Here is a 26,367-nt window from a genome sequence, read left to right as displayed (position 1 = left end):
TGTTTCTCTGCTGGCCTGGGAACGCCTTGGGATTCCCCCGGAGGAGCTGGCCCAAGTGGCTGGGGAGAGGGAAGTCTGGGTCTCCCTGCTTAGGCTGCTGCCCCCGCGACCCGACCCCGGATAAGCGGAAGAGAATGGATGGATGACTGAGTTGTAAGCATTTTAGTGTTTGTTACGGTCGATTAGATGTGTCAGCCATCTTGAATTGGGTGGACTAGAAGTTATTTAGTTCTTGATGTACATCCAAGATTACTGTGAAAGTTTCAATAAAATCTGTCCACTGGTTCATGAGATATTTTGCTAACACAGAGACAGACACACGGGCAATTTGATCACCCGCCTTTCATGACGATGGGCAACAAAAAGATGAATATCCAGGAAGTCACTACCCCTTCACACCTTTTATGCTAAAGATGGGCTACTTCTCTAATCTGAGGCTGCAGGAAAAACAATAACTGTGAAAATATATCAAAGGTTTTAGTCCTAATGTTGTAACGGTGCCCAAAAAACTTTAATCAAAACCTTGTCGACTTCTAAACTATCAGAGGAAGCTGAGGAAGAGAATAAAGTCTGACTGCAACAGATCCTGTTTCATATAAGGGCTAATGTATTCAGACGGTGTGGGAGTTATCAGTATGCTTGGAATGCTCCCAGTTATTGACAAATCTGACACAGAGGCGTCCCAGTTTGAACCCAGGTGCATTTCAGCCACGCCGATAAGGGGGTAAACTTTCAACTGCAGTTATTGTTCAGGTTTGGAATGAATTAATATTTGAGCAGCGTGGCACAGCGGCTCAGCTGAACCGAGCCGTCGTATAAAGATTATTATCATCCCCCGAAACGGTTCAACGACCTTACAGGCGCTGTATCTGTTGTGTTCAGCGTGCGATTTTGTATTACCCGGCCCATCTCTCGGAGCTTGGTGAGCATGACAACAATGGTGGAGTTGTGCTCCCACAGCATCCTCCAGAAATCCTCGGTGGTCTCAGCCAAGGGCCCCTGCGTGGCCAGGTAAGCTTTTTGCTGTCTGGGGGCACAAATCGACACAGAGGTGGAGCAGATTAATATTCGTTAGAAGCTTTGTGGCACTCTTACAGTGGAAACCGCGAATGAAAATAACCACGGGAGGAATTTTTTGACTCAAATGCTGCTGCACAAAAAGTTAGAAAATGATGCTATTTAAATGCAACCCCCCCTCCCAAATTGATGCTTGTTAAACCCCTAAATATATTCTACAAATGCTTTCTTGTAAGTAGGAAAATAATTCAGAAATGTGGTGGAGAGGATGAAAATCCTTCTGAATCTTTCAAAAAACTGAAATTTACAAGAACAACAGCAGCCACATACAAATTTTCAATAAGGTATTATGCAGTTCTGGCAAGCAAACACATCATTTCACTTTATAATGCTGGATTAACTTCATCACATTACATGAGCACCACACCTGCACAGGATGACCCTTTTTAAATTATACTTGACAATCAGATTTAGCTGTAATGAGGTTTTTTTTTTTTTACCTCAAATTCACAGAACCATCATTCTGCTGTGAATTGTGTCTGTTCACAACAAAACAGCAGATTGATGTGGATAGTGATGACTCTGTTCTAGACAACAATCTTGTCTTTCAAACCAACATTTCCCTGTACCATCTCCTGACATATGCACACACTCCGTACTTATTTAGGGCTAAAATACCAATGATCTCTCTTTAAAACTTTATTATCTGTGATTATTTACACTTTTTCCTCACCTATATTCATTTTTTTCTTCTAAACCAACCTGTTCGATCGAGCCAAAGTGGACTTTATTCTAATTTATTATGGAAATCAATAAGCTTTTATTTTTTTAGAGCTTATTTTTCTCACAAACGTGTTTCAAGTTTCAGCTGATTAAATTACAGACCCAGCATTCCTTAAAGGAATGCCTATCGCCCGCCACCTTTATGTCGGAGTTTAAGAGTGAGATCATCTAATGTTGAGAAATGATGTTATGACTGTTTTGGTCAAAACCTTGACAATAAAATTCTGCACACTCTCATGTGATGTTACATGATCTATGATCTGTTGGATTATATGTTTTAAATGACTGTCAGCTACTACCACACAACTTTTAGCTCAATATATGTAAAAGTCAATCAGGCGTAACTGTTTTTGTGTGGCTGATTAGCTGTGACAGCCATCTTGAATTGGGTTGACTCCAAACATTAATCAGTTCTAGATGTAAAGTTGATAAAGTTGTAAAGTTTTCTTGAAATCTGTCCAGTGGTTGATGAAATATTTTGCTAACAGTGCAGACAAATAAAAGCACATACAGACATGGACAAAAACAAAAACACTATCGCTCTGATAAATACCAGTTTTGGTACTACACATTTCTGACCTAAAATCCTCAAAAATTGAGCTTCTTCACGTAAACGAATTAGTGACATATCTACATTTAAATAAAATTTAAACAACCTGTAAACGTTATGTTAATGGAGATGTTTTTAATATAATAATAAGTCATAAGAAATCAAAAGACCTGATGTCTTTGTGCTCTTTGGACAAAGCTCTGTGGATGAAATGGTGATGGTCATTTCATGTCCATTTAATATACACGGTAAATAATTCATGCTCTCTTCCTTCTTGGGCAACTGAAGCTTCTATAGATCCTTTTCTTCTTTTTCCTTCCTCTCTGTAATACAATACAGAATTAGAGAGGGAGAGCACTTGATATGCTCACTAAACTGGAGATGAGCTCATCCACTGAGATGCCGGAGCTGTGCTGGTGTCCTACGTGACTTTAGTCAGGCTGAGCAGTTCTCCTACCAAACAGCAGGTGGCAGAAGCGTCACGATCACCAGAGAGGGAATTGAGCGATCTGACGCACAAATGCATGCATAATTGCATCCAGAGACAGGCTCACATGTTTGCAGCACATGGAAACTTGCATGCAGGTGTAAGGATTTTATTCGGGCAGCGGTTCTGCGTGCACGTTCAGATTGGCTGCGACTGACGTGCGCGCACTGTCACACGCTGAGCCGCGGCTGAACAACTAATGAAGGTGCTGCAGGCAAAGCACTAATATGGAACAGGGAGATTAGAATATGCTCAGGAGCCGTGCTCAAACAAACACAGAAACAATAGAACGATGGAGAGGAGCGGAAAAGAGATGGGAGCATGCAAGTGAGGATTCAAATTTAAAAAAAGACCAAAACGGGAGAAAAAAAAAAAAAAAGAGCAAACTGTAGAAAAAAAACATCTACAAAGCAGAGAGGATGTGGAGAGGAGATGAAAAGAGCGAGCAGAGCCTCTTTCCAGCTGGCCATCAGAGTGTAATGTAGGACGAAAGGAGAAAAGAGAAGAGGAAGAAAACAAAAATCTAAGAAATAAACACCCGAAAAGAAAAGAAGAGGAAGGCGAGGAAAGCAATCTGAAGGATGAGTGCTAAATTTCAAATTGATAGGGTGGACTCCTTTCACCTCCTCACAAAACGTCCCCAAGCCAAAATAAAAACAATTCCAAGCGTATCAAACAATACTGAGTTTTCTGCACGCAGTGTCCCGACGAGCGCGCTGCCAAACAGCACAAAGCGCTCTCTGCCTCATCCCACATGACTGCAGCGCTCGAGGACATGGTGTTTCATTTCAACCTCATTACAATGCTAAAACTCCAGCCTGCATCGGAGCACATCCAGAGCTCGTGCCCTTATAGCAGAGCTGGAATCAATGCTTCGCCTCTCATTAGCTTAGCATATTATTGGCTTTTCTTGAAGGCGCTCGGGTGGAGGGCACTGGAGGCCTCTGTTTAGTTTTTATTTATGCTCGCGATTTAAAAGCAGCTTAATTACACAGTGCTGCTGGTGCACACAACAGGTCCCCACCCGGATGTCTGTCTCTGCCATGATGTTTGGATGGGAAATTGGGACGAGGGGTGAGAGCGAAGACTGGGAGGAGAAGGGGGACGGGAGAAAAGTGCAAAGGGGGGACAGACTGAGGAGGGGAGCAGAGGAAGAGAATGAGGAGGAAAAAGAGAGAAACTGAACATGTGCACGAGACGAAAAAAAGAGGGGCTAGAAAACACACTTCATTACAGCGCTCTTGTTGCAATTACACTATTTACACAGCAACAAAGGAGGGTGGGCCTCAGTGGAGCACCTTCTCATTAACAGCAGCACTGGAGAAAGAATGGGGGAGTTGGGAGGTGGGAGCGGAGGTGTCATCTCTGTCACGGCCCAATCCCAAGCAGAACCCCATATGGATTAAATGGCATTTCACGCTCACTAAATCCATCCCTTCACTTAAACCACAGAAGAGTCAGCTCTGTCTGTCACTCCCCACACTTATAGAGATATAAAACAGAGAGCTGCCTTTTCATCTTCTTCCCTCTAGGAAGCAATTTGGACTCTCAGAGCTCATGAGGACATCCAGTACCTTCAATATAAACGCAGTAGTGGCTCAACAAACGAAAGCCACACTGACAGAGTTGGGGAGTAATTTCTGTAACAGGATGCTGCCCACTGAAGCCTCCTCTTTAATTCCCTCCCATACAGATTCATCTGTGATTATTTAGTGCATTTTTCACACTTCAAGACTGTCTTTGTTGGATTTAGGCATCACAGAAGCGATTCAGTTTTGGCTACGTTGGTTCTGTACTTCAGGACTGTGAATTTTAAATTAATCAGTGACTGTTGAGTTAGAGGGCAGACTCTCAAATTTAATTGAAGGATGTTTACATCCACTTCAGATGAACCATATTGAACTGAAAAGCTTTTTATGCAAAGCTTTGCAGATTTGGAGGCAGAGCCTAATTAGAAATGTTAACATGAAAATGACTAAAGCAGCTCTTCCCAACCTGGGGGCCGCCAGAGATCACAGCAGGCGCACGAGGTCCTCTCCCAAACAAGGTTGTCAAAATTAGATGTCACAGTCCAGAGGCTCTGTGTGTGTTTTTAATACATCAGTTTGCACACACATTTCCACAGCATACAAATAGGACTCAGGGAGAAAGTCAGTCTTTTATTACTGATACTGATGCGTATTATCAAAGTAATGATCAGAAATGAATCTCTAGGTTTCCAACCTAAAGATAGTTCTGCCACAAACATCACAGCTGACATATTATCCCTGAACGGATGTCTCTAATAACTACCTTGATCTTGCATCAAAGTAGTAGTTAGGGAAAGTTTCGCAGACTCTCCTTTAGACATGCATACACATGTGGAGGCTTGGCAGCGAGGAGGAGTGCAGCTTTTTTTTTGTCGATACATGAAAGTGGCCGAGGGTGTGGGTAAGGGCTTCCAGAAAAAAAACAAAAATACAAACCTGTTGGGAAGCAGTGAACTTAAGTCATCATGTTTATTACTTGGTTGTGAGCAGAACTGAGTCAATGTCTGCCTGAAGTTTGTGACTCATCAACAGACAGTTCTTTCTTTGTGATTCACTTTCAGGCCTGAACAGCATCAATCATCCGTTTACTGTTGCAGCTTGTTCGTGAACACTCACATGCAGCCATAAAAAAAGAAAGTTGGTGTTTTCTTTATACTTTTGTTAATGCCAACAAACATGGTGAAAGAACATAAGTTTTCAGTGAAACATTGCCTCTGTTATACATCATATTTGAAGCTATAGATCCATATTATTGACTGTAGAAAATGCAGGAAGTTCTCCTGTAAGCTAAAATATGCTTCAAGCTTTGAAAGCTGCAGAATGTTTTGGCACTGAAATGGTAAATGGCTTGCACTTGTACAGCACTTTATCTAGTCCAAGGACCCCAAAGTGTTTCACACTACAATCATTCACCCATTTATTCACACATTCATAAGATACAGTGTAACTACATTGAAGCATGTTATTTAATTATTCCCATTTTCTAGCTGCTTAATGCAATGTTGCTTTTTTTTTTAATTTTTTTGTGGATGTTATAAATAACAGAACACAGTCGTAGCACACTCAGTTCTTTATCCTCAGTCTTAAAATTCTACCCAGATATAAAAGACAAAGGCCTTTGCTGACCTGTAGCCATCAATGCAGCTGGCGTTGATGTAGTCCGAGCCCTCGACGCCACGGATGGGCTGCAGGCAGACACGAGTGGACTCAAAAGGCATGATGTTGACCAGGCGGTTCTTGAACTTGTTGCAGGGCAAGTTAGCGCTGATGAACCGTGACGTGTGAGCTTTGGAGTTGGCCAGTCTCTGTTTAATATAAGATGGGAAGAGGTCAGACAGGGATAAAAGAAACACAACAAAACCAAAGTTCTAAAAACAAACAAAAGTCTGAAACTCTTTTTTTGACAAGCCCTGATTCAGATTTAAGGTTTTCTGCCATGACTAATATGAACAAATACAATTAAAAACATTTTGTAAAAACTGGTTCATGCATTCATCACTTCTAGGCTGGATTGTTGTAATTCTTTATTATCAACATGTTAAAAAGAAAACTCTAAAAAGTCTTAATTTTATTTAGTTCTGCTAAGATTTAGAAAGAGATATGATATTTTATCTAACTTTAGCTCTGTGAAATACAGAACAGGATGTAAAATCTTATTTCTAACATGCAAAGCTCCCAACCATGTTCCATCATCTAACAGGATCTTATTGTTCCATATTTTCAAAACAGAGCACTTCGCTCTCACAGTGCAGACTGTGGTTCTTAGAGTTTCTAAAAGTAGAACGAGAGGCAGAGCTTTCAGCTATCAGGCTCCTCTCTAATGCACCCGTCACACCTATTTGGAATCGGAAGGAATCAAGCAGAAACAGCCAAATTGAGAATTTTGGTGAGAATTTCAAAAGTGAACAAAATTCTTACAGCTTTGTAAGAATGCATAACAATAAGGAACAATAATTCTGGGTGTATTAGCTCTTGAGTGTAGTTGTAACACAGTAGGAATGTTTAGAATGCTGTTAGAATGCACCTAAAATGCTGTTCGATATTTTTACACTTGGAGTACACCTGGAAAGTTTTGAACATAAACAAAACATTCAAGTCGGCCACAAGAATGGGCCCGAATGTTTGGAATGCTCTCAGACTTTTTAGAATGCATTTTGAATATCTGGGAATATACAAAGAATTCAATGGAATTTCAGCTCATTTCGCTGCTACTGTGACGAGGGTGTAAAGGAACAAACTTCTAGTTCCTGTCCAAGAAGTTGACACCCTGTCTGCTTTTAACATCAGGCTTAAAACTATTTATTAATAAATCCTATAGTTAGAGTTGGCTTGGATTTCCTGAGGTATCCCTTAGTTATACTGCTATAGGTTTAGACTGCTTGTGGACATTTCTTCCCTCTGCTGGTGTCTTAATTCTACTCTCCATGTTTGAATATGCAACTATCGCTGTCATTAAACTGTGGTTTTCTTCCTGGACTTTCTGTGTTTGTCTGTGCATCTTTCCAATCTTCTCAAACCCCAACCCTGTGGAGGCAGATGACTGGTAATCATGAGCCTGGTTCTGCTGGAGTTTTTTTAAAGTGGAGCTGTTCCATTGTTGCCAATGTGCTTGCTCAGGTTGAGAGATTGCAACAAAGTAAAAATTTGACTTTTACCAACTGGCGTTTTATTACGTACTGTCTGTGAATATATTGCATGGTAACTGGAATAAATTGACTGTAACTGCGTTTGAATCTAGATCTGAAATGAATTTATGATATGATTGTTTTTTGCTGTGCCCTGAGATTACTTTTGTTGTTAATTGGCGCCATATAAACAAACTAAACTGAAATTGAAACTAAGGAAAGAGGGGTACATTGTAGATATCTGTTGACTTTTTTCCCATTAAGCCCCAGAGTTTGCTTTAAGGACTGTAGGCGTGACAAGTACAGTCCTGGCAGTGGACAGAGAGCAGATGGACAGCACAGGAGTGTGTATGGACAGTTAGGGTACTGCAGGAAATGTAGTGTGTGTATGTGTGTGTTGTGTCCGGACTGTATGGGGTTGCAGACGACGGTCCGCACGTACGCCACAATCATTCTCTCACTCTTTCATTCTCCATCGTTGGCAGGAGTGTAGATGCTATTATCACTTCAAACAGAATGGATCATGGTCATAAGAGGGCTAATGGTAGAGAAGCGCTGGGAGGAAAGTGTGTAATAACATCACAGTCGATGGCTATCGACAGAAAGGGTATGTGCGCGTGTGACGGCGACCTTGAACACCAGCTGAGTGTGCGTGTGAGTGTCAGTCATTTTGTAATTGGAGGTGTGTTCACGTGTGTTTATTTAACCCTGAAACACGTGTCTATATGTGCTGAGGCTGCTGTGATGTCTCAGCACCAATGTCACTGAGATAAATTCCCGTGTATCAGCCGATTGCAGACACTGACGTGACAGTCTGGCAGCCTTTAACTGAAGTGAACAGTAGGAGAGTCCGAAGAATTTTGCTGAAAAATGTATTTTTTTGCGGAGTAAAAGTAAAAGTCCCAGATCAATCATTGATTAGTGTTTTACTGTGTGCTTCGGTCACCTTGAATTCCAACTCCATAGTGGTGACAGTGTCGCCGGGCGGGGGCTGGGTGAGTTTCTGGATGTGGGCGTACAGGTTGCGTGCTGGCACCTCCGTGTTGCCACAGGTGGCAGCCTCCAGAAGCGCCTCGTGGATGAAGATGTACTGATCCTCGGTCTGGACCATATAGTTCCTCTGGGCGCGCATGCATGTCACATGGCCGTAAATGTCCACAGTCTTCTCGTGCTTCATGCGCTCCAGCATGGCATCAATCACAATGAAGCAGCCAGTCCTGCCCACACCCGCACTGACAGAGAGAGACAGAGGAGAGTAAATAACTGTTTTACTGTGTGTACATCACCAGAATGTGGTCAAAGAGCTGTGGAAATCAATACCTGAAATGCATCCTCATGCACTGATAATGTTACTGCAAGATAAATTCCTCCACCCATAATATGTTTTCTTTCGATGGTTGACAACTGATATTAAAATGTACTGAAAGGTTACTGTTTGTAAATGTAACATTTCAAACATGGCCTCTCCTCTACTTCTCTGCTGAGTAATGTTGCATTCAATGTATCACAAAAGTCATAATCGACCTCAAGAGCAGATAAACCAAAATAACTTTTGTGTTTACTTTGTAACCTTTTTATGGGGAAACTTTACAGGAGTTATACACTAAGAGGTTTAACTTATTGAGTTGTCTTTGATATTTCCAAGTTCGGGGATGAATAATCTGAGAGCCCTGTGGCCTTTGAATGCATGTGTGAGTTTAGTAGGGTCTGCATAATGTAAATGTTGTCAATGTGCATCATCTCTGTGGACAACCGTGTAGCTCGAGGTTTGCTCTGTGAGTCCACAGATTCATTTGGATTGCGTACATCTGTGTGTTTTGTAGATGCTGACATGCTGAATTAAAGTCCTTACTTATTTAACATGTACCTATTTTATGCTTCTTTACCACATTTCCCACTGAGCATCCAAATCTTCCTCCCTCATGCACCCACCTGCAGTGGACCACCATGGGCCCCGCATCTGGAGGATTGCAGGCCTTTACCCTCCTTAGAAAGGCCAGGATGGGTGTGGGATACTCAGGCACCCCATGGTCGGGCCAGGCCATGAACTGGAACTGTCTCACCTCCCTCTTCTCGCTGGAGCCATTCTGCAGGAGAATCGGGTGAGTCAGCTGAGTGGAAAGGTGTCTGATCAGGCTTAGTGGGATAGCATGACTTAGAGAATTGTAATTGGCTGCTTTTGAAACAGAGAATCTTTCAAGCCAGGCAACATTTCCTTTGCCAGGAAAAGGGTCATACTGTTTTGATGAAAAGGAGATGAAACTGTACAGTTAAAATTTGAAAAGCACAAGCAGTGCCCATCTTCTCTCTTTTCTGTCACGCTCCACAAAACTCTATGGCATTATTGCATGTCATTAACTTGGCGTTTCTCTTCTGTAGTTTGGGCTATTTCTTTCTTTCTGAAGCTTCCTGAAACTATCTCTTGTTCCATTGTGATGTGCAATTACTGACCCAACAGTCTTCCAAGTGCTGTTTTATTTGTTTGTGTTTTTTTCATCACATAAAGTGCCATGGAGTGAATTTAGCTTTGAAATACCTTTCATGAGAAAAAAAAAACAAATTGAATTTATTGACAGAAATGTTGCAACTTTATTGATAAAACATAATAAACTCTACTTTTAGGGCTGTGTTTATCTGGCAAATTTTTGGTGGAGATCACATTCAGCTCTGGCATTGTTTTCTACAAAGTTCTCTGAAAAAATTCTCGCCTCTATTCCTGATTGAAACCAAGAAATCGCTCCAGCCAAAGACTTGCATTTAATTAGGAATAAGAATATTGTCAGAAAGAAAAAGTGAGTAATGGAAAAAAAGAAATGGAGGAAACGAAACAAAGGGCGAACCATTACTGCAGTTAAGTATGTGAGATGATGACAAAATTAAATCTTTTATAGCCTCATAGAAAGAAGGTAAAAAAACAATTACATCAGTGAAAAAAAGAGATTACAGCCACTTACATTTGTCATTTTAAAATGTGATTTATTGCTGATGATAAGAACATGCCATTCAGGAGTCTGCTTCCTAATCTTGTAAATAAAAAAAGACATATTTTTACCTTGTAAAGAGCGAACGTACGGACGCTGTATGTGGCCAACTCCACAGTGTCCAACATGGTGACCTGGATCATCCCGTAGGTCTCCGTTCCTCGTGATGGCCAGTACTGGTCACACTTCACCTGGCAGGGCAGGAGAGAGGGCACACTGTCATGGGCCGAACTGCTGCTTACATCCGATACAAGACTAGCGAGAGGCTTGTAGGATCACACTGATTAACAAGGAGGGAACATTAAAGAGGTCACATCAAAGGCTTTCTCCACTGTCTAATTAAAAACTGAAGACTGCGAATCAGCTCCCGTATCACAGAAAAACGCACACCAGTGAGTGAGTCAGGCTTTTGCATGTGCAGCCATGCACATCTTCATTTGAAGCAGCCTTCAAATGAAGCAGGCTTCAAATGAGCATTAAAAAGCCCACTTTGTCTTTTACCAGCATGTGATCACTTTTAATTAGCTAATTGTCCGATGGTTTGCATCCCTTTGTCACGTATGCTCTTAGTGCATTTGTGATGACCGGCCACTGCTTTGTGGAGGGAGATGTGTCTAAATGCCTGAACTGGCCCATTGTGACGGGACAGCAGGTTGGACCACCTGGCTCCATATGTGCACAGAGAAAACTACTCTGTGAACGAGACTAAAGAGGCTGTGATTTACCATGTGTATCTCTGAAAATGAAAGAGTTATTTTTTACTTTTCTTCATTAGAACAATACAGATAAGATCGTTCTCTGTTGTGCGCTTTACTTGGACATCCACTGATACATTAGTTGGTACTCCTACAGCTCACTGAAAACATAAATTATTTTTTGTGAAAAGTGATTTAGTTAAAAGCAATTGTCTAATGTATGTATGCATACCATTAGTATGCAACTAAACAAAAACATCTGAAATACAATGATTGTTTATTTTTTAAAGATATGGTAAAATAGTGTACAGAGATTTGTCGATTCCCTTAAAGAGACCACTAATCCTTGCATCATAGTTATGTTTAAAACTAAGTGTTTGACTTTAATTAGTATCAAATGTGCCTTCAAGTTTTTCATTAGCCATCAGCCTGTTTAAAGGGAACAAATAGCCACTAGGTAGTTTGGTATTAGTGTGTGCACCACACTGAACATGGAGAAAAGAAAGCAAAGGTGAGAGCTGCCTGAGGAGCTCAGACAGAGGATTCTATATATCCATGTTAAAGGTAAAGGCTACAAGACCATCTCAAAGCAGGCTTTTGTTCCTCTGAAAACAGCTGACAATAATATACAGAAGTATAAGATTCATGGGACTGTAGACAACCTCCCAAGTGTGGCCGCAAGAGGAAATGCAACCCCAGGTTGTTCAGACGGATGGTGAGGATGGTAGAAAAAGAGCTAAGGATAACATTCAAAACCATTCAAGCTGAACTCTAAAGTCAAGGTGCATGTCTTCCTGATCACACCATCTGTCACATAATGAGCTCCATGGATGAAGACCGAAGAGGCTCCACTATTGGCATAACAACACAAATTAGCCCTACAGGAATCTTAAAGTTTAGTTAAGAAGTTTCTGGGATCTAGTCATATCAGTTGTTTTTTTAAACTATTGTGGAAGGGTATCAACAAATGTATCCGTTTCTTTACATACACCCTTCCCCAGTAGATTAGAAGGTAAAACCACTTGAGTTTTGGTTTTCAAAGCCAGTGATAAGTTATCTTAAAAACCAATACAGTCCATACAACTACATTATCAAGTTATACTTGATTTATTATTATTATTTTTTTTTAGCAATACACTATTTAAAAACTGTCCACAAGGTGTCAGAGTTCATAGAGGCTATGATGAGTCACATCATTATCTGAAAACTTGGCATACTAAAGCTGGTTGATTGGTCTTGCCTCTGAGCTCAGCTTATTCTCTGTGGATGTTTTCAGCACTAAAATCTCGTTATGAAATTGTTCATTTTCATCCTGTCGGCCATGTGTCTTTAACAAGAAACTGAACCAATTTTCAGTCTGTTAAAGATCCTCTGACTAGTAGCATAGCTGAAAAAAACAAACTAATCAGTGTGTAAAAGATTTATTTCTAAACACATACTGAAACAAAATAAAGAAGAAAAAAAAGGAGGAACCCTTTAATGCCACAACTTCAGGGACTAGAATTTACTGCCATCGATTTGGATTTCACGTGAGTTAGAGATGTGCCGTTCGTAAGCTAATCGTATTGATACTACAGTGCCAAGATGACATTTGGAGGCACTTTGGCTGTCTCAGAGTGCTGGTACAAATTGACAAACAAAATGTGCTAAAATTCTTCCCCTCACATTTCACCTCCCCCAGAGACAACTTCCATTCAGAGACAGAGGCAAACCTCGCAGGAGAAACTCAATTGAGTGATGGGGAAACGCTTGCAGCACAAACATATGGATTAGCAGTCACCTCAGTAATGAATATCTCTGTTCTCTCTGAGGTTAGGTGGCATATCCTCCTCTCACACTGATGTGCACAAGAACACACAAGCTGCGAGTTTCGCTATCATCTGCCTCTGCTTTGAACCCTTCTCGCATGTCGTCACCTGGCCTTTAGCAGCAGGCATCTTATCTCCACACACACAAATACAAATGTGAGTAGTACATCTGGTCTCATTTAAAGCCCTGACCTTTTAAAGTTTTACTCTCTTGTAATGACAGAGCAAAAGAAGGAGAAATTTGCCTGCTGTCAGATCTCATCGTATTTGTTCAGCTCCTGAACTAGTTGGCATAAAACACAAGTCAAGTTAGATGGTGGAGAGTGGATTCACTCATTCACTCAGCATATTTGTCTGAAATGAACAAATTATAATTATTTTTGTGGAGGAAGTGGAAACGGACATGACTCATTCTTGTGTAAAGCGACACTTTTGTCATCATTAAGGCAGATAGTGGTGTATAGGTGACAGGGTGAAAGCCATATCCTATAAAATTCTTTAAAAGTTTGACTGGATGTGGACTTGAAGGACGAGCAGTAAAGTGAGTTATATTAGGAAGAAAATTCCTAATATAAATTTATCTTATAAAATTATAACAAACATTTCTATTTATTATCTGCTGCCCAAACACTATTTGTTTCTGCTCTGTTTTGTCATTTGGTTCAACTTAAGTAATGTTTTATATGCAGATGCAGTTTAATCACCGCAGTCAGTTGGAACACACTGCAATGAAAAAAGACAACATTTAATTGTAATTTCACTAAACATTGTTATTTTGTTGTAATTAGGGTTGTAATTGTGATTCATGTGCACAACTGTTTAAAGAGAATTACGACATAAATATTGTTTTAATGCGCATAATAATACAGCGTTTTGAAGCTGTTAACATCTGGCTAAGACTGGAATTAGCCACAGTCTAGGAGTTTATAAATAAAACTGCTTGATCTACCTTTTGAATAGTATTGTGCTTGGAATTACAATGGTTTGTTTGCAAAAGGAAAAAAAAAAGTTATATCTGGTAATTAGAGGGTGCTTTTTTGGTTTCTTCAAGCCAGTTGATTTTAAATGTATGAACGGAGATAGTTCAGGCTCAGAGGCTGTCATTTCCCCATGTTGCTTCTGTCATTTTTCCCCCTCAATTTAATTAATCTCTGTGTATGTATGTGCATCTGTGTCTCTGGGATCAAGGCTGTTTATCTGCCACATAGAGCTAAGAAATTGCCACTCAGACACACTAAATATATAGAAAGTAGCTTGTGAGTACACCTGTGTAGCTGCTATGGAGCAAATGTGTAATAAAAACCTTCTAATCAAATACATTCATGGTGAAGATATTCTCCAAGGCACAAATAAATGAGCTCTGTTCCACAAAGAAGAAGTGCGGTCATAATCTGCCTAAATGATTGATTGCACTGATGGCTTTGAATTAAAACCAGTGATGCTTTTTGAGGGATAGATTTTTACTTAGACGAAACAATTGCTTTCTTAAAGCTTCAGTCCAGAAGAACTGAGAGTCTCCCTAAAAAATCTTCAATGTCTCAGATTTCAAAACAAGTTTTTCCAGTTACATTTATCGCTACTTCCATTTCTTAGCACTCATTAGGGTGCTGTATGCATACACAAATAAAATACCACACACTGGCAAGGCTTCACGCTGACTTCTATCTCTCTGAGGAATTTGAGAGTATTATTTTTTGATGTTAATTAAATAACAACCCATTCCTAATTTAAAATCTCAAGTTCCAACGTCTTCTTTTTTGAACTTTTATTTGACTGGATGTATTTAGAGAGCAAGAAAATTTAGTTAGGTGACAATCCTCTTTTAGCTCCAAATTTAGGAATTCCATTATAGTGCTGTGACTTTAGTGGGCCAAATTCAGAAAGCACAACACAAATGAGACTGACTGTGAAACCTTGGTACGGTGTTACAAAAATAAATACGCAGCAATTGGGAGCTGAACTCTTGGAGCACTTTCCAAATAATGACAGACTTAGGGTTATTATGAAAAATCTAAAAATAGCTTCAGTGCGCTTGTGCATATAGCTATTTGGCTGAAAATGTTCTTACTTTCAACAGCGGGAATGCAAAGTGTTGTTCTCATAAGCCAAGTTGCAACCCCTACTTCCATGATAAGTGGCAAACAAACAACAGGAGAGAAAATTGGAAATAGTACACAGTTGTTATTCAGTGTTACCTCACAAACACATTTAGACAGAAGTTTTTGAAGATTGCTGAAGACTCAGGAAAAGCAACATGTAGTGATATTGTCCTCAGACAACCAAAGTATTCTTTGAAGTTCTTTTGACTTTAATCAGGCTGACAAATCCTGCTTCAAAGTTGGTCCAGGTGTCTTTATGCCTGAAGGCTTTGTTGGGTTTTAGAGTCCCTAAGTGTTGAGCTATGTAAGTGTATAACAATACAAGTCAAGAAACACTGTATCTTGCCACTTTTTAGATTTTAAGTATCAACTGTTTGATGAATTTCAGCAAATATCATCTGTTTTCTCCTTGGTGTTGCTCCTATTTTAAATCACAGCAGTTCCATTAATTTTGTCATGGTTAATGGGTTTTGCAGTGGTTTATGAATCCTTGTTCGATAAATTTGCTTCCAGTTTTATTTTGAAGAGATTTTCCTTGATACATTGTAAGTTTACACATTTTTCTGCTTTCACGCCAAGTCTTAATTTGATAAGTGGCAGAATTATTTTGTGTTTGTCTTTTTATCAAGCTCCAGGTTTAAGTTTTCTTCACCAGTTCGACATTCTTTGTACCTGAGTTTGTGTTTCAAACTCGACATGTCATGTTTTATTTCCTGCCTACATCGCTTCTTGTTTTTGCTCTGTTTGCTTCAATAATTTATCACTACGATGGTGAGTGCCATTTGATGACCTGTTTTTTCCCCAAACAAAAATTTCAGTAGAGTTTAAATATTTACTGTTAATGCAGAATATATAGAATAAATGATGTAATGTGGAGAAACCAGCTGCTAAACAATGAAATACATCATCAATTTATGTATTGTAGGCTCTGCTTTTTCTTACTCGTGACTTCTCCTCCAGTCTGGTCATCATGACAATGGTGTTGGATCTCTGCTCCCACACCATCCTCCAGAAGTCGGTCAGGGTCTCAGGCAGAGGTCCCTGAGTGGCAATGTAGGCATTTTGTTTCCTGTAGCCATCGATGTAGTTGGCATTAATGTAGTCACTGCCTGGAACGGCTGTTGTAAGAAGAAAAAGTAGAGCTGTAACTCATTACAAAGTACACTTACTGGCTCTCACAACAACAAATTAAGGTCAATTTAATCAGACTAATCAAGATGAATAATGAACTTTTTGACATCTGTCCCTCTAAGCACATCAGCACCTTCTGTACAAAGACGACCAATCTCAGCCAATTAGCGATAATACACAGCTTTCTTCAAATTACAGGTTATAACTCACAGTCTAAATGAACAGGATGCACTGGGTTTGTGGGTAAAGTGTTAGTTTTAAAACCAGCAGCAGAAGGCATACAGAATGTCTTTGAGAGTGAGGCTTAAATCAACAAACCCTGTCAGTCAACAGCAATTTGAGGGGTTAAGTGGTTGCATGAGCTCTTACCATCAACAGAGGTGAGGACCACTCTGGAGTGGTCATAGGCGATAACATTTGCATAGCGGTTCTTTGGCTTGTTGACTTCCATGTTGGAGTTTTCCCAGGTAAACTGCTGTCCGGGATCAATGGACTGAGAGAGGATAAGTTCAAGACAGAGGACAGGGAGAAAATAAACAGAAGCATAAAGGAGATACTTGAGTTTTACATGAATAAAAAATGAGTTTTAAAAAAAGTACTTCATGGAAAGCAAAGTTTTTCAGTGAAATGAGCTGTTTATCCAGAAAATGTTTCTGAACATTCATACTGCAGTTGGCAATCTATAGACGGAGAATGGTACCTAACCATTAATTTTTTCGTTGTATCTGTCCTCTATATTTATTTCTGTTGCCTTTTCCTTTCTAGCATTCTTGTTTCACCTCCTCCCTTTTAGAAGCTGTTTCGAGCAATTTTCCTCCTGCGTCATTTGACTCCTGGCAAAAGGCGACAGTAGACTGCATACATATTGATCTTGGGAGATATGTGATGGTCTCCTATCCCTTGTTGGATAATGTCACAATGTCTCTTGCTATTCCATATCGATCCCCTTTTTCTCACACCAGAAGCTTGTCCAGTAATTCCACAAGCTTTTCACCTCACAAATCCAGAAGCTGTAAGAACGACACCTTGGAGATTTATATACTTACTTAATGTTGCTGTCGCACAAGTGAAAAATTACAAATTAAGCTGAAATGCACCCGGAGAGACGATGTGAACTCAATGCAAAAAGACCCTAGCCGACTAGTTGGATCAACCTTTGTATTCTCATGATGAGGTGAATTAAGAAGCTTTCAGCTGTTTGTAAATCAAAGGTAACTATTAGCTTCTTTGTTATAAACAGCAATCAACAAAGACTTTTCCATAGGTTGACTTCAGGATTAAAGTGGCACCTACATAGGTAGCAATATAGCTTAAAAGCTATTTTCAAGCTTTTTGAAGAGTATGTGATCAGGAAAAGCTATGTGCATGCTGGTTGCTGCTAAACAGGATGTGAAAAATGTGAAGTGCTCATACGGCACAAATCCTTCATCACAGCTACAAATTACTCAGCCTTGAGAGTCATGGGGGCAGAGGCCTATTGCTGCTGATGAGCTCAGCACTGCCAATTTCTCTGCCTGTGCCCGGCACTATGAAGGGAAAGATTTCATTTGCAGTCAAAACATGTCATATTCATTTGAGAGCTGAGGGAACACAGCAGGCATACTAGAGGGATGACAACTAGCAAACAAGTTAGGTAGAGAGGTGAGAAACAAATGCCTAAGGTGTTCTCAGCGAAGCACTGGAAATATTTTCAAATGATCATAATGATAGCTTCATGATGACTGTGGTGTGACGTTGCTTCTGGCAAAAAAAAAAAAAAATACAGTCTTGAGAGTTGCAGCACGCCTGATTGACAAATTCTGCTCATTATCCACTCGGTTCATTGCTCAGCATGATGCGGACTGGCGTTGGTGGTAAAGGAAGTGTCAGGCTGCCTAAAACATTGGGTAGCAGGAAGTGGCAAAGCCTGTACAAATTTTGTGCCTTAGGGTACGGCACAATGGGAGCAGCCGGTGAACGTGACTGTGACAAAGCGCCATGGGTTCTGCCACAGCTCCTCGGCTGGCACAGAGAGAACCAGCCATCTGCTAGCTGATGGAGGGGGTCTTCCCTGGTTGGAGTGACTTTTGCAGGGAGCATTTGCAGTGGAATTGGACTACTTTCCTGCTGTCATTCAAGATACTCTCTCTGGTTAGGTTCCTTTACACCAATTCAAGTAATAAAACAAAGTAAAACTTAAATCACTTCACAAGTTCAGATTTTTATCAAGGCCTAATCTCTCTATTTACTGTTAATTTCCCTGGAAATTACCAAAAATAATTGAATATATGTACTCCATGTTTTAAAATATGAAATTTTGCAACCAAAGTAAGAATATAAAATAATTTTTTGTTTATACAATACAGAACTTTCATTTTATAATTACTGATAAAAATGGTCAAAAAAGTGAGATAACCGCATAGTGAAGAATCAGATCATTCAAAATACTACAAACCACAACATCCCAAAAATGTGAAATGCCATCATTTTACAGCTTTTCTATCACAAAACCTTGCATTTAACTGGCAGTGCTACAGCTGAGAACAGATCATGCATTAAATTTTAATGGAATAAGAGTTTACTTGCTCAAAAGGAAAGAAAACACAAAACAGTGTTATACTGAAAAAAATACCTCTACATTATGATGCAAACACAACATATAAATAATAAAACAAATATATAATATGTGAATTAAGGTTGCTTTTATGCAATGACTAGGTAAAAAAAGTTAAACTTGGACATGTGATATAAGAAGGATAGCAAAATAAATTTTTAATTTCTCTTGGGAGAGTGAAACTGAACGGCAACATTTTTTGCCGTCGTAACACTGGCCATAAACACAGTGACACAGGTAAGAACATGACCTTCCAGATAAAGTTAAAAGCAAGGATCCAAAACCACTACAACATTCTAGTTGGATCCAATAGGGCTGATTAGACCAGGCAGATCCAACAATCAAAGCAAATAAATAAAAGACAAATCGTGTTTTTCTGCATTCAAGGATGCCTCTCTTCTTCATCTGGCCTTGCTCAGACCAAAAACCAACTATGTACCACTTTAAATGCAAATTCACCCCCCTTTCCTTTTTTTCCTGGTGAAGAACACTGACAAGAGATAATCCCTCACTGAGTTGCATTGGAAAGACCGCCTGGAAAAAACACATTCTTCAGGGAAACAGCAAGACGAACACAGATTGCTTAAGCGACTCGCCACCTGCTAGTTTTGTGAAAGCGCTTCTCCCAGCATTTAATGTAAGTGTTGGTTTCCTAGTGGGATTGGTAATGGAGTTGTAAAAATGACTGAAGAATGTCTATGAAAAAAGTCTTCCATAATCCATTAGAATACATGCATATGAGATCAAAAAGAAAAAAGGTCCTCCATGACACAATAACAAAGAAACCCATTTCTATGCTTCAAAGAGCAGAAATCACTAGCACTGCAGTGGTGTGTTGCTCTTACCTCATACTCCTGGGAAAACCGGAGGCCATCGTTGGCTTTAAGTCTCTCAATGTGGTCAGCCAGGTCAATGACAGGAATAGGTGGGTGCTCCCTCATTCCTGTGAGAGAGTAAGAGAAAGAAAGGGAAGGGAGGAAAGAGTAAGACTTGGCTGTTTTTCATAGAAGACGCACATCGACTTAAAGAAACAATGGTCGAACCACAATGTGAGTGAAGCTGCCAGTGGGACCATGAGGTGGCATGTTTTTCAACAATGCATGAGGAGAGGAAAAAATAAAATAAAATACATAGCGCAAATGTTGAAACAGGCTGGTGACATTTGGTGATATCATCATGCTAAGTGAGAACAGAGGTGAGGTTGGGACGGAGATGCACATGAGTGACCAAGTGACCATGTTCCTTGAAGGAAGCATGAGGCAGACATCTCTCCGGCTCCACCAGCTGAGCTTGGTGGAAGAAGTAGGAACAGAACAACCCCACCCACAAATCTCAACAAAAAGTCACAATATCACTTTGTACTGGACTAGCACTTTGCACTTAGGTTGGTTTAAGTTCAAACAACTCTCATGCTGCCTATTAGATTCCTCATTGCTTACTGCTAATCTACAAACACAATTCACCCTGAATTTCTGAACTTGGCAAGGCTATGTACCTAAATGCAGGGAACCTGCTCTATAGGTGAAAAGTTAACAGTATGCAATGCATGGAAAACCAATAAGGTTAAAGACGGAGCCTTGTTAACCTTACATACTGCATGCCCTTGAAGTAACAAAGTTCAGTCAATTTAAAAAAAGGTCCTTAATGTATATTAACATTAGCCTCTTTGGTTGAGCATATCTGTAAGGTCAAAAGCCATGTTTTCAGGTGAGAACCTTTGCATGCTTATTACTGCTTTAATGCTAATAGCTAATGACTGGTAACCCAGGCCACTTTACACGATGAGGCCTGACCAATTATACAAATTTAATACTATCACACAAAGAGGCCACTGAACACATTACCATGGATGTGTACGTGTTTTTGCAGGCCTAAGTTTTTGGTTAAATGGAGGGTGAAACCACAAGGCTAATGCCCAACAAATGTAACTGTCCGCTCTGCTCAACTATCCATAAAGCCATGTGTCCTCTGCTTCCGCATCATAAAGGTGTTGTGGGAAGTTCACAGCCAGGGGAAGGCCATTGCTGCATCCTTGGAGTGCCAGAGGCTACAAGCTTGTAAGCTTGTGATGTCTGTCAGGACTGCAACAAGGGAATGGGTTCAAGAGCGAGGGAGTGAAGAAGAAAGGCTGCATGTGTGGGAAGTATGCAGTAGGTGAGAAAACAGACTAACTTGGAGTGTTGGGGCAGCGATGAGAGCTGGGACCTGTTGAGAGAGGAAAGTAAAGGAAGGAGGAAGAAGAACACTCAATCAATAGAGGTGGCTCAGGATCACACTAGGGCCAAGAAGTATCTGCAAATAACCTTTCAAGCTAGTTAAGAGTGAAAAGCAGATGGTGTTGACCCTCTCAGGAAAATTCAAATAGTGCCCTTTGGACTGCTAAACAAAAGTGCATGAAAAACCTAACCTTAAAAAACTCTCTCGTGACAGTATGAGGAAAGTCCGGGTACTGGACAGATGACTAAACACTACTGCAGGGTAAATCATGAGGAAACTTCCATTATACCACAAATTGTGTTGTCGTTTTGACTACCATTATGTTATTGTTTAGGACAATGTCACCTCAGTAGATAAGGGCTTAGAGAGATCTGGAAGCATGAAATGCAGGTAGATTAAATAAAAATAAAAATGATGATCTAATTCACCTTATTTTGAAGTTAAGCCAAGCACATTTGAAAGATTAGAGGTATCCTCAAACTACATGATGGTATTCATAAACTGCATGCAAATACAATAATGAGTTGGTGATTACAATCAAGTTATACGAAGAAAAACTACTAAGAAGTTTAGCTTAATAATAATCCTTTTAAAATCTCCTTTTATTTTTCAAATTAGTTTCTTAACCTCAGGGTTAGACTGCTTGTAGTTTTTGTCCTGTTCAAAGTCTAACAGTGTCTTCACATTCCCAGGTTTTTACAAATGTAGATAGTTACAAAAGCTTCACCATCAAACTAATGCTGTGAAAGAACAACACGACTAACTTCCTGAAAACTGCTGGAAAGTAGAAAAAAAAAGGGGGAAAACATAATGGCAAAGTAAAAGGGCATGTGTTTGCAACTGGCAGGCTCATTTTGTGAATATGTGAGCCTGACAACATCATAGAGTAAAGTATTTCTATTCAAAAGAAAAACAATAAAAGAATCAATTTGGTTTAAATCTTGTTGGGAACTGTCATATTAACAAAAGTGAGGCAGCTGTCCTACGAGGAGTTCAGTAACCACCCAGTCGGGTCAGAAAAGATTGTTTTCTGAAAAGTCCCAGTGGTTCCTATTTGTTCTTTTCCAAACTCTGGTGACAAAATGTTTATTTGCAGAGGCTTAAAGACAATCATATTGTCAATTAACATTTTACCCAGAATGAGAGCTTTTTTTTAGACAGAGTAGAAGGTAAAATGTATTATTTGCCTACTTCTCTCTTCAATTTATATGACTTCTGTTAAAAAAATACTGACAGACAATTCAAATTTTCTGTCCAATACAAGTAAATCATCGGACCTGTGAAAGCAACTGCTAGCAAATCCTTTTTTGTGTGAGGATATGATCACTAAAAATACTGTCAGATCTTTTTAGAATCATTGGGAAGTTCTCCCACAAATAACAGGTAGTGAGTGACATACATGTAGAACAGAGCGGAAGCAACAAAGCTTGAATATACATTTACTGTTAATCGTAATGAAACACTCAGAATATCAATCCAAGCTTGTCACTTGCAAACGCATTTACCTTTTTTTGCACATCTGTTATCAAGTAGCAGACATTTAGCAGCTTGTTCTCTCAATAATAACCTGAGTGCAAACCTTTTGGATCCTATGAATAATTTACACCAAATATAAAGAAAAAGGGAAAAAGACTGAAAGATTTTAACATTTCACTATAATTTGAGGAGTGCATTATTATTATTATTATTATTATTATTATTATTAAGTAGCCAAACTATAGTTCAGTATGAAATCCTCTTGAAAAACAAACAAAAAAATACACTGTGTATTTCTGTGTGTTGTCCCCACTATTACTTATCTGTTAATAACAATGCTGACTTTAATCAGATACCAGATATTTGCAAATACAATCTAAACCAGGTTCATAAGATAAACCCTGTATTTCAGTCATGAAACTGCAGTTTCACTGCTGGAGTCCCAAAAGTAAAAAAAAAACACCCAAAAACTTAAAAAACAAAAACAAAAAACATGCTGGCGACATGAGCTGCTGTCGGTTAAACGACCTTAACCACAATCAGAATCAGAGCAGGAATGTTCACCTGCTGGGGATGAATTAAATGCAGAAAGAGCAGCATGATAAAAGAATAGGCTGCTCAATATTCACTCTGTTCAAGCTTGAAGTCTCATACGATTTCGCGATCTAGACAGAGCCTCTGTGATTCTCGATAATCACCACACTTGAAGCAAAACAGAGAGGTGGTAAGGAAGAAATAGAAGGAAATAAGTGTTGACGTACAGAGAGAGAGCGAGAGGGGAGAGAACGGGAGGAAAGAAAAAGAGATTACCCTACAGGGGGAAATGGAAGACAAAAGCCGAGAGAGGTGGAGTGGGAGGATGGCAGAACCGGGCTCTTTCAGAGCAGCAGCACTGCTTAATTCCACTGCAGGAGTTCAAAGGGTTGTGTGTGTGTGTGTATGGCAAATGGGATCTTTAATAACCCGTGAGAAGGGATACACACATACTCACATACAAAAGAGAAAAAAAAAAACACACACACACACACCCACACCCGCGTGCACCAGGGCTGACATTTTCTCTCAGCTCCATTGTTCCCTCGGCCTGGCTCACCTTGACATCAGAGGCAGCAGGACTCATTACCAGCTNGGGGGGGGGGGGGGAATGAAAGGAGCACATGGAGGGAGGAGAAGTGAGGACCAAGAAAGGAAGAAGATCAGGAGGAAATAGGAAGAAGCCTGATGCTGAGACGAGCACCCTTATACAAGACCCCCTCTTCTCCCACCCACCCACTTCACAGCTGTGTGTGGACAGAATCTGAAATCTGTCAGCCTGACTCCACTGATACTGTCGGCTGGGTACGACGATGAAAATAATTAGTTTAGTTTCACTTACGAGACATTTTTTTTCAATTGATCAAAATTACAGCCTTGGGATAAATGACAAAATGAGCAGGACATGTGAAGTTCAAACAGTTCCAGCAGCTACAAACCACAAATAAACAGAAAAGAACCACAAATACCACAACTGAACAGAGAAATCCATCAAAAGACTGAGGGAGATATTCTCAGCACGGGCCAACTGCTCTGACAAGCTTGTTTAGAGTTGTAGAGAATTGTAGAAAATCTTGAAAATAACATTTTGTATCACTGTTGAAGCTTTAAGTTGAAAATATTCATCTTCAACTATAAAGAAAAAGTAAAAAAAAAACACACTGATCACAGCTGCACTAAATAAATCCAAGCAGACATTAGGACCGACTTTTAACACAGACTTTTACCAATCACACACATGTTCCTATATTTACCATCAAACAGACCCAAAAGAACATGTGGAGGCTGATGCCATGTTATTATTTAGTTACAGTGATTGTGTCTAAATTTTAACACGAACTGGAATAAAATTTAACTGTCCCACATTAGAGCCCTTCTTTTTTTGGCAAATTTGGTTCATTTATACTTAATGTGCGGCTCTGTTATGGTTTGAGTTTAGCTTTCGGCACTACAATCATCCCAAGCAGTACAGCCAAACTCTCAGAATATATAAGTTAACAAATCTAATAAATTTAACACGTGCCTTGGTTTTTATTCTGAAGGATCAGAATCTGAATGAGAGTGCCTCAGATTAGGTTCAGTTCTGACTTGTTTGGTTTCAGACTGCTATGGTTTGCTGATGCCCCAGATCGTCCAAACAGGAGTGGGTTGCACACCTACCAAATATACCTGCCGCAGGTGATTCTGGTGTAGACTACAACAAATATACAACTTTGGAAACCTCTGAATATTGTAGCACTGAATACTGTTTTATTACAACAATTATTGGATCATCTTCACCATGAATTGCAATTTTATTTCTGAAGAGATAAGTATTGTGTAAGAAGCAGAGCAAACTTTAAATCAACTTTACATAAATGCATAAATGAATATTAGACTCTTTATTACCTGGTGTTTGATAGTTGAGTCTTCTCATCTCCACAGGATCGGAGGAGTTGGCCAACAAAGAGTCTTTCACTCCACCTGAGTGTTCATCTTTTGGTAAGGGTGATGCTCGCTTTCTGAGGTGGCACAAACACAATACGGCAGTAATTACGTCATGCTCAGACTGTGTAATGCTCAATACAGAAGCTCTAACTTCGTCGCTGGTTCGGCAAGCAAACAGAGTAGAGACAGGATGATTTAGGATGACATCAATTATTACTCTCTCTGCACACACTTTGACTCATTCTCACACTTGATGAGGTTAATAGCACATTTAATGGCTCTCAAAACATGTTCTGAGAACCTGAAATCCAAGAGACAGTACGTTCGAGGGTCTTATCCCCATTAATTTGAGAAAAACTTGAATTTAATGTGTTTGAAGAAACACTATAATTTTGCTGGAGTGGGCTAGGTTGGGTTTGTTGCTGGATAGGTGACAGCTGCTGTGTGGGGAACACGAGTATGTGTTTGCAAAGATTTAACTGCGTGCTTCTCTCTGCTGCTGCTGTGTGTGTGTGTGCTAACACCACATTGTGTTTACTGGCTTTCCAGATTGAGAGGAAAACAGGCGGCTGCTGTAATTAGCTCATCAGCTGGGTGGCACAACACTGGATAATTAGAGCAGTTCTGCAGCACCTGTGCTGCCAGGCCTGGCCTAGCTGAGTCTAGCATAGCGCAGAACAGAACAGAACAGAACAGAACAGAACAGAACAGAACAGAACAGAACAGCGCAGCTTGGACTGGCTCGGCTCATTCGACCATAGGTTCGTCCATCAGGCGAAGAAAGTAACCGCAAATGCAGCCCGCCTGTGTTCAGACAGCCAGCATCTGTTAATACACACAGATGCACACACATACCCTCACACATACAGCTGCAAACTCACAAACCTCCTGACAGCAAATGGAAATGGGCAGAAAGAAGCATCGGGGCGCCCTGTGGAAATTTCACATCTCATTGCACTCCATTTGCAAGTGGCGAGCACGGTTTTAAGAAGGAGCAGGGCCTTCTGTCGAGGCATGTCGTGGTGAGAATACACAAAGCTGGTGGTGCACAAGCAGCCTTAACCTGGTCCACCCTCAGCTGCTGGAACCAGGGCCTCACTGCCACCTGTTATCTTATGCTGCGGGGGCTTAAGCTAATATGAGCGGCATGACGGCTAATCTTTGACAAGCATCTCTTCCTCTCCAACCGAGAGCTGAGCCAGACCGTGTCCAGTTTTCCCAGAGATCACTGCTGGGTCTGGGTTGGGCTGAGGGAGGGGTTAAGAGTTTGGCATCTGTGATCTGTTCTCTACACGTCTCATGTATTCCTCTGACCCAATCAGATGGCAATCTGCATGACGCTTTAGTGCTGGCCTAAAGTAAACATGGCAGAAAACCCTGTGGGGTTATTAATCTCCAGCTCAAAGTGAGGGTGAA

At 40.2% G+C, this 26,367-nt stretch overlaps 1 protein-coding gene across 12 annotated transcripts in view; it reads right to left on the bottom strand.

Annotated features, from left to right (window-relative positions):
• The window catches only part of LOC108232870 (receptor-type tyrosine-protein phosphatase F), a 176,292-nt gene that overhangs the window by 8,517 nt on the left and 141,408 nt on the right, over nucleotides 1–26,367 (bottom strand). For 7 of the 12 annotated variants that reach the window (XM_037972987.1, XM_017410920.3, XM_017410924.3 and 4 more), the window contains 10 exons: nucleotides 24,913–25,025; nucleotides 20,971–21,003; nucleotides 19,644–19,741; nucleotides 16,575–16,698; nucleotides 16,017–16,192; nucleotides 10,544–10,663; nucleotides 9,424–9,578; nucleotides 8,438–8,723; nucleotides 5,993–6,171; nucleotides 901–1,027 (listed from right to left, as the gene is read on the bottom strand). In XM_037972987.1, coding sequence (XP_037828915.1) covers nucleotides 901–1,027; nucleotides 5,993–6,171; nucleotides 8,438–8,723; nucleotides 9,424–9,578; nucleotides 10,544–10,663; nucleotides 16,017–16,192; nucleotides 16,575–16,698; nucleotides 19,644–19,741; nucleotides 20,971–21,003; nucleotides 24,913–25,025 — 1,411 coding nt within the window. The remainder of the gene's footprint in view (nucleotides 1–900; nucleotides 1,028–5,992; nucleotides 6,172–8,437; nucleotides 8,724–9,423; nucleotides 9,579–10,543; nucleotides 10,664–16,016; nucleotides 16,193–16,574; nucleotides 16,699–19,643; nucleotides 19,742–20,970; nucleotides 21,004–24,912; nucleotides 25,026–26,367) is intronic. The other 5 variants (XM_037972989.1, XM_017410930.3, XM_017410931.3 and 2 more) reach the window with 1 other exon arrangement.

Source organism: Kryptolebias marmoratus, linkage group LG20, assembly GCF_001649575.2.
Source record: "Kryptolebias marmoratus isolate JLee-2015 linkage group LG20, ASM164957v2, whole genome shotgun sequence".
NCBI lineage: Eukaryota > Metazoa > Chordata > Actinopteri > Cyprinodontiformes > Rivulidae > Kryptolebias > Kryptolebias marmoratus.
Note: the sequence above shows the minus strand (reverse complement) of the source record. Positions and strands in the feature narration are given on the sequence as shown.